Here is a 9,257-nt window from a genome sequence, read left to right as displayed (position 1 = left end):
GGGGGGGGGGGGGGGAGTGATGGCATTAAATGCGACCGCATGCACGCCGCGAGAATTCGTGCATTATACGGGAGAAATGAACGCGCTAAATAAAGTGAGCACGAGCACGCGCGCATATCGACGCGGTACGTGCGAGCGGAAACGACAATGTCGAGTACCGTTCGGTTCTTGCTCCCTGAAAAGCGAGCAAACACGTGGCTACGTGCCTACATCCTTCTTGACAACGTGCGGGAATTTATGCATTGAACGGCGGCCGGTAAAGAGGACGACATACGCGGTGTACGGCGTAACATTTCCACGACGACGACGCAGCTCGCGCATCCTCGAGCTCGATATCGATGTCTGCATCGATCGTGCTATCGCGCTTTTATGCGTCATGAAACTTTTCTGAAACATCATGCTCGGGGTCGTACCGAAGTACGTGAAAAAAAGAAGAAAGAATTTGGAAATACTCCGAAAAGTTTCATTTCCGACACGTAAAATGAGCGTCGTGTTCGGCGCGACGGATTTCAATTGGGATTCAAGTCTCACGGGTTTTTTCATGCTCAAATGTTAATACGTCGTCGGGAGAAGCCGTGCGATATCTGTAGTTGAAGCAGGATGATATTATCCTCTTGGAGCGATTCTCAATTTCGATCTCTTTCCTCCGTTGCACGGATACATCAGAGTCTGAGCCACGTCAAATCGTATTTTAAACCGCGTTGCTCGCTAGGTCGCGCCGGTCTATGTCTAAATAATTCATTCCATGAATTATTTCGGTTCCTATTCCCGGCTCGCAACGAGGATCGATCTCTTTGATCGCTGAACCCTGCCCCGCTGTCGCGGCATCTTGTCTCCTCTCGCGCGCACACCTTCTCGCTCGCTTTTCACCCCTCTACTCTCTCCCTTTCTCTTTTTTACTACCGCGTTCCGTCGTCTCCGGATCATTCCATAATTGTGCTCGCTGCATATTTCAGCCCACCACATCGCCACAACTCTTTCTGCATCCTTCCTAGTAGATTCGATATAAACTCACGAGACATTTGACTTCTTCATCTCTTTTTCTTCTTTCTTCAAGCGACACCTCCTAAAGGAGGAACATCGTATTACGGGCGATTGAATATTTTCGTTTTTTTCTTCTTTCGAAAAATAAGCATGCGTTTATTTTATTCGGATATCCGGGAAAACCTGCATTATATGTAAACGTAGCTTTCAGCGTTCGGGAACGGATTATAGGAGCTCGCGTACGCTGCTTCTTAATCCGGGGATTTCGAATGAAATATTTGGTAGATGCTATCGGGCAGTGACGCGACCGTTCGCTCCAGCGTGCATTTAATCCCGGTACGAGCATGGTCTCGAATCGATTCGAAATCTAGGTCGAATTCGGCTTAGTGGAATTGATTTCTCCGGTTTCTCGGTTGCGAACAATGTATACGTCGTGGGGTTTAGACCGGCTTCGCGAATCAGGTCGTTCCGCCCGCTCCGACGAGACAAAAGATAAAATTCTATCCGCGGCGCTTACCAACCAACAAATCGAATAATCGTCTCAGCATCGAATTTAATCCACGGACAAATCCTGCCCGGAGCCATCGTCGGCCCCGAGCAGTCCGTCGCGCGAAGAACAGGGCTGACCGATTGATTTTCAGATAGCGGTAATATACGTAACGCACTTCCCGGGGGAGAGAGAGACAATTCCTTTGTCGTCCGGTCTGCATTCGCGGATCCGCCGCTACAAATATCAACGACGTCCGCCGGAACGCTCGCGACAAAAGCGCGAGTGAAATTTCATCGACGGCGCTTTTAACTCCGAATCTTCAACTTTGTTCGATAAGCCGCCGCTCCCCCTCCCCCTCCCCCGGCGTAAAATGTTAAGTAACTGTCACTTGGACTAAATGCAGTTGCGCGTAATTTCTCGTCGGTAGACTTGGTAACGATTGAGCGAACGGAAGACAATATAAGTTAGCCGAGTGTAAATTAATCGCGCTTGACCGCGCGCCGATCGGCGCGCTATCGAGACGCCGCAAAAAGCGGCATTGCTGCAACGCACTAACGAGTGGGGATCCCCGCTTTCGTTTCAGGGTGCAGCGTGAAATTCGCGCTTGGTCAGCAGGGCCCGGTCTTCGTCCTGGAACCGCCTAGCACCCTGGTCTTTTCAAACACCACGGGTTCTCAATTGGGCTGCTCCGCGCACGGCAGCCCAACGCCGCACGTCACGTGGATTACCAGCCCGGATCAGAGATCGGTTACGGCAGTTCCGGGACTCAGGTAAATCACGCTTCGTAAATCACGGCGCCCGAATCTCCGAGCGGTCACGTTCGTGTCGGGTCACTTTTACGTAAATCCCGTGAAGACGTTATTCGCCCGAATAACGCCGGAGCACTTTCCGAACGCGCTCGCGCATGTTGGAAGCGTTTGCGTTGGATCTCGCGCGGATTTCGCGCTCGTCTTTCCTCTCTTTCGTTTCTCCTGCCGGAATTGACGGGGGCGCTTTGGCACTTTTTTTTCCAGGCAACTTCTGGGCAACGGAACGTTATACTTTCCGCCATTCTTGGCTCAAGACTTTCGAGCCGAGGTGCACAATGCCCGATACAGATGCCGTGCGACCAGCTCCGTTGGGACGGTACTCTCTCGCGAGGTCACCCTTCGCGCCGGTAAGTTATTTGACACGTCTTAACGCTCCCGAAAGTGAAAGCGTAGTCTTGTAGACTCGAGTGGGAAGGTTTTCGAGACTTTAAAACCGTATTTTCCGCGAGATATGACGTTATGTGCGACCGTAAGATAACTTCCGTAAGATAAATTCACAGATTTAGGCCGGTATTTATAGTTAGATCTTATATTTGAAAACGTCTTAAGTTCATCTTCGGATGCATTATAGCCAATGACACGGTCAGTATCTGAAGATGTATGTAAGATGATCTTATAAGATCGTATGTAAGATCCGGCTGTACGAATACTTCTTACTTCTTACTTCTTACTTATGTTTTTATCACATCCAATCCATAATACTTTAATCTCGACTCGTTATGTTTTCATTAAGTTGTCATTCCGAGTAGCCGACAGCTGAGTTTTGAATAAAAATAAAGATATAAATAAGACATCAATGAAATGATGAGTACAATATCAAATCTGAAGATAAACTCGAGGCGATCTTAAATATTAAACGTGACTATGAATATCGATTTTATTTTTGCGCTTGTCCAAAACACTTTAATCTTTACTCGCTACGTTTTCGTTAGATTGTCATTTCAATCAGCCGACAGTTGAATTTTGAATAAAGATAAAAGAGAATAAGAACGAAACTACCGAGACTCGACAGCTCGCTGATGCCGATATTCGTGATAATCGTTATTTATCGAAGAAACGTCATCCAGGCGCGGCTTCCTCGCGCGAGATTCGTCGCAATAACGGACCGGAGATACCGAACATCCCATTACGTCGGAGTGCTAGCCGGCGAACGCGGAGCCAACATCTCGCATTTTCAAGCGAGAGGCTTCACGCTATCCAAGTAAATACCGAAGGGGGAAACGGTTGAAAGCCGTTAAATTGTATCGGAGGAAGTTCGATTCGAATACCTGGGCGGGTCTTTGCCGCACTCGAAGACCAAAGGAGGGACAAAACTTTGTCCGGTCGGCGCTACGTGAGCCATCATTTAAATGGCTGATTTTAAACCGGTCATTACTACTGACGGCCGCGCTCTGAATTCGCCGACGTCCGCTGCACGTTGCACGATTGCAATCGGGAAAGAATCCTTCTTGCGTTTTCGTTTACTTTCAGTTCAACAATTATTCCCGGATGATATCACGCCGAAGATCCGATGTAACAGCAGTAATTATATCACGAGAGTGATATCTCCCGAGATTATTAAAGGATATACATTGAACGTATATCCTTTCAAATGAACACGGAGAAAAAGGATTAGTTTTCAGAACTAAAAACTAGTTGTCCATATAATACGATAGAAATGTAGTTATCAGACCTAGTTTTCAGCTGTGGCAGCTAATTCCTTTTTTTTTCGTGTACGACTATAATCGTAAGAATCGGCTGCCACAGCTGAAAATTAGGTCTGGTAACGAAATTTCAGTTGCATTATATGAGTAGCTATTTTTTAACCTGGGAACTGTTTCTTTTTTTCACGTGGTAATTTTGGCGCGACATTATTTAATAAAGGGATATTCTCATGCAGAAATTTCTCGGATATCTTTGCGATAACCAAGTCAAATAATAAATCGGACGAAATAAAACTGCAAAATGGTAGATCCATTGCAGAGAGAGAGAGAGAGAGAGAGCGGGTCGTGCTGAACGGTAACGCGAGCGACACGCTTGTTCACTTTTTAGCCGTCGCATGTAACCTTTTAAATGGGTAAACATTGATCGGTTTCGCGAAGCTCTAAGCTTACGTTGCACTTAGGGGTTGCTTGCTTTCTCAACGATATTTTCATGACGCGTTTTCAGCCGTGCGCGAAGAAGCGAGGAAGACGTCGATTTTGCGAGAATAACTGCCGCTATAAATCACGAGAAGTTTAACGTCAAAAACCCCGTCGTCCGTTATACGCTTAGAACAATAGACGGCGGAGTCGGCGGCGCGGTGTCATATGGGACATGAAAAGGTTTTCCTCGTGAGATATCGAGGACCTTTTAGACACCCGAGAACTCCGCACGTCAAACAACGTGCGTTTTATATCGCGTATTTCAATACACTTTGTGCCCGACCGCGTAACAAAACCGGCGTGTTTGTCGTATTTCGCGACGCGCACGAATTCGAAGAAATTGCGGGAATCCAAATACCCTTTGATGCCAGCCCAAAGGCTGGCTGTCTCCTCTTTCAAAGCCGGCTCACGTGAAGCGCGACGGAATGCGCTCCAGCCGTCGGAAAACTTCGAACGGAAAGTTTTTCAAGGATGATTCGACTAAAACGGGAAGAAAAATTCGCCTCGCCGCTAGTGGTTTCCGAAACTTTCCCCCAAAGTCACTGGACGATGAAAGAACGTCCAATCGATACCTCCTCGCCGCACCGTCCTCGCATGGATCGCCTGCCGATGTTGCCCGCTATAGAGATTCCCCTTCTTCTTCTTTTCTTCTTCTTCTTCTTCTATCTCATCTTGCCAGCGCTTTCGTTAAAAGTTTACAGTCCGCCTCGAAGTATAGGCATAAATAATCAAGCTATTCTGCTCGCGCTTTCCGGAGAAAACAAGTTTAATATGGTTCCAAGATGACGTATGACGTTGGTCCGGACATAAATTGAGAATATTTTTCCAGCGAATCTTGCTTTTCTGATGCAGAGCAACACGATTGATAAGTCCAAAAGGAAGTAACGTTCTTTTTTTTTTGTCGTGTCCAATTCCTTTACCCATTATTCTAATTATCATTAGGGTAATGGATGAACATGAGGGAAAGACCTCGGAAATAGGAATGGACAAATTTGATTATTATCTGAAAAACGGAGAGAGGACACATCACTACCTAAAGCACGTTTAATTTTCATTGAAGTCTCCGGAAGTCTCCGAGGCGAAGGAAGCACGTTCAAACCAGACGTTCGTATCGGGCTGTTGATGCAACGGAAGATTGCAAGCTGTATATATACAGTACTTTTTTACATTCTAAAACTTTTAAAGGCCGACGAGAGGCGAGAGAGCGTGCAACGAATATGCGTTTCACCGTGCGAAAGTTAATTACTATTCGCGAATAACTGCGACGCGCCTTCATTAACGCTATGTGCAAGTTAGAGATTATCTAAGATCCCATCCTCCTATCGTCCCTCCGTCCTATCGTCTCACTTTATTCCCTTCTATACGCGGAAACATCGGCCAAGGAGAACCGTCCGACGACGCCGCCTCTGAAACGAGCGAGCCGAAAAGGAACGGTTCACTTATCTAAAATGACATCGGCCGTCCCCACGTGCTCGCCAAAGGACTTATGCTCCAAGAGAGAGTCATTGTCGAAATCCCCTTTTGTAAGGAGCGCGTTTTCCAACGAGCTCGGGAATTCGGTACCGACGTGTCCAGCCTTCGCTCTTCGGCGAGAAGAACACTCCCAGGGGTGGGATCCAACGGCGAAGGGAATATTCATTATCCTACGTTACACCCGACGCCGGCAGCACGGAGAATAATGCCTGAAGAGGTGTCGCGTCTGAAAAATTTAAAAGGGGATGTATCGCGCAGACTTAACCTTTAGCGGGAGAATAATCGTCAGCCGGATGACGCTCGTCGTGCCGCCCGCTTAATCTTAATTTCTTCCCCTTCTTTTTTCTTCTTCCAAGTGATTTCATTAAGGCGGCCGTACGAGAAATGTGCGTATAAAGACCGCGGTGCCTTACACCTCACATTGCTTTGCATCCTCCCATGATTTTTCCCGTGGATAAATCGCCCCGAGGGCATTTAACATCGAAAAATAAAGCATCTTGATGAATTTCGCCTTCGTAAGCACGAATAAACAACGGAGCCTCATCTTTATGCAACAAATGTAAATCGAGACTTAAATTTTGAAAACTGAAAATCCGTGTCAGACGCGGGGCTTCCGCGCTGGAGTTTCATTGACTTGAAACAAATTGAAACCGGGTATTCTACGAGAGAGAGAGAGAGAGAGAGAAATAAAACTAAGGTTGTAAGAGACGTGTGCGTGCGTGCAGATTGGACGCGCTCGTGCTTGCGTGCTGGATCATATCTTACATCTTGATCCCTTGAAATTTGTATACTGGATATTTATTCGGTCGTGTTTCGCGACGAAACCGTATTTCTCCATACACGCGCGTCGACTATGGATGCTATAGGAAAGAATTATTGCGCACCGCACGGGTGAGAGATCACCCGTTTCCGCAGACAGACGATTCTCCAGCGTACCGCTCTTATTCTTCTTTATTTTCTCCATTTTATCAACGGGGAGCTGCGCGACTAGAAAAAGAACGTAACCACATTAGCAACCCGCCACTAGTCCCCGAGAAATGGTCCTCGACGGAAAAAAGGTCCGCCATTTCGGACGACAAATGTTTATATATGTGTAATTCCAGCAAAACGGTCGACAGCTTTAATCACGCACAAAGCACGTTTTTGGTTTTAAGAAGAACTGGAGCTACGTCCGGCGCGATAACGAGATACGAAATTTGCAGCGGAATAGTGGAGCGTAATTAAAGAATCATTATTGTGTATATCTAGTCTGTAAATTTACACGCGCACACCACCCGCATACACGCACTCATGAACACACGATAGCATTCCCGGCATTAAGTACGATTTGTAGAACGGTGAACAATTTTTCAAGTTGATCCCAGCCTCCCTATCCTTCCTTGATTTTTCTCGCGACTCACGAGAATATTATCTATATATATTTTTCACGGATCTCTCTTTCTCTCTCTCTCTCTCTCTCTCACTGAAACTAGTCGCGGCATAAGTGGCAATACATTCGCCGTCCCGGCGAAAATCCATCTCCGGTGGAGAAACTCGGTTTTAAAAATCCACCGGCTCACCACAGGATCCTGTACGAGCATAAGTTTCGGAAAACACGCCCGTGGCGGCGATGCATCGATACGCCACGGTGCACAGTGCATTTTCACGCTGCATCAGCGCGTAATAGGCGGCGGGGGGAGGGGAGCGAACGTATCCGAGATCCGGCGTGAGGGATCGTACAAGGGGAACCGGAGGGAGGGATCGGCGGCTTCACCCGCCGAGAAGAGAGCAGCAAAGTTAATTCCAACGATTTCTAGGAATTCGCGGAAATATCATTGCTCGCCTGGCTGGAGATCCGCGCATATTGGCTTTATTTGCACACATTTCGTTTCACCCCGCTCGTGCCCCGTCCTACACCTCCGCGCTCCCTCTCGTCGGGGCGCATCTCAATTTTATCGTCACGTACAGTGGCCTGCTCTTCCCTAACCCCCTCGCCGCTATCGTCTCGTCCCCGCTTCACGAACCGGCTCCTAAGAGGGGTGGAGGATGCTGGCATCGGGACGGCAGTCGAGGAGCTCCCAATTTCCGACGCCCAGACGACGAAAAGGATGGAACGGTGCGACCCTCTTCCCTCCGTTTCTGTCTCCACACCGCGATGCAGTCCCTTCGTCTCGCAATCCCCCCTCCTACGGCTTTTCTCGTTTCGCGTCTGCCCTACGACGCACGTCGTCCTCCCGAGTTCGCCGCGCTTTTTAACCACCCCGTCCCGTGTTGCCCTCCTCCTGCGCTCGCGCGCTATCGGAGAAATCGCGCGCGCGTTCCAGCGGCACGAATGTTTACGGACAAATCCGTGGGGTGCCTCGCGCCGATATTTGAGAAACGTGCATTTTTCAGTGAGCTTAGCTCCCCGTGGCACGTACGTTTCGGATTAGTCCGTACATATGTATGTGTGCGCGCGCGCTTGGTTCCTCATAGTCATGTGATAAAGCGAGATACGTCTAATTCGTCGAATCCTAATCGAAAATGTCCCTCACAAAGGGGGTCGTAATATGCGGCACACGTTGTCGTATTAAAATCGACGGGACGCGTGTTCTATTAGAGACGAGATGATGTTTCTAGATTAGATCCGATCTCTAAAATCGGTCAACGAGGAGGTGACACGTTTCAAGATAACTAGGGCGACGTTTGATGTAATAGGATTATGAGTTTACTACATTCGCTTAGCAATTACACGGTTAATGTAACTAAAGATGCAAATGCAGGAAATTAATCGCACACTTTGTGCCAACATTCATTACAGCGGAATGTGTGAGTAGGATGTGTATACGTGCAAGCAGGTGTGTCCCTGGAGGACGAGGATATGCGACCTAAGCGCTGTTCCCAGCATCGCTGTTACATATTGATGTATGAGTGTGTGCTTAGATTGAGAGTGATTAGGTTTAGAGAGAGAGAGAGAGAGAGAGAGAGGGGAGGGTGAGAGAAGGAGGGAGAGGGGCTTCGTGTCTCATCATCTCCTAACTTAATCACGAATTAGATACGTTATATCGTGCAAATAAAACAATTGATATAATTTCTTACGATCAAAAATTGTATTCTGTACGCGGGAAAAAATAGTTTGCTAGCACAGCAAATTTTACGCTGTCGCAGCAAAATTTCTCAGTTACTATGTGGACTGTAAAACAATTTGTCAAGGATACTAATTTCCTGGATTATTTTGAATAAATCTACCAATTATTTTATCGTAAGAACAAATTAGTAAAACACTATTTATTCAAACAGCAAATTAACCTGGGACAGATTCACTCAGCAGAATATTTTCTATCCTGGCAACGAAACTATTTCTGCTCTAATTACGAATAAATTGCTAATTTGATTATGCCAAATAAATTTTATTGCTGT

General features: G+C 47.1%; 1 protein-coding gene across 1 annotated transcript in view; it reads left to right on the top strand.

The window, feature by feature from the left end:
* LOC106741521 (Down syndrome cell adhesion molecule-like protein Dscam2) overlaps positions 1-9,257 on the top strand; it is a 105,509-nt gene that overhangs the window by 73,487 nt on the left and 22,765 nt on the right. The window contains 2 exon segments of the mRNA XM_014613639.1: positions 2,058-2,244; positions 2,488-2,630. Of these exon segments, the coding sequence (XP_014469125.1) occupies positions 2,058-2,244; positions 2,488-2,630 (330 nt within the window).

The sequence above is a fragment of the Dinoponera quadriceps genome, unplaced genomic scaffold (assembly GCF_001313825.1).
Source record: "Dinoponera quadriceps isolate SergipeBrazil2010 unplaced genomic scaffold, ASM131382v1 scaffold405, whole genome shotgun sequence".
In the NCBI taxonomy this organism is placed as follows: domain Eukaryota; kingdom Metazoa; phylum Arthropoda; class Insecta; order Hymenoptera; family Formicidae; genus Dinoponera; species Dinoponera quadriceps.
This window is presented reverse-complemented; position numbering and strand designations above follow the sequence as displayed.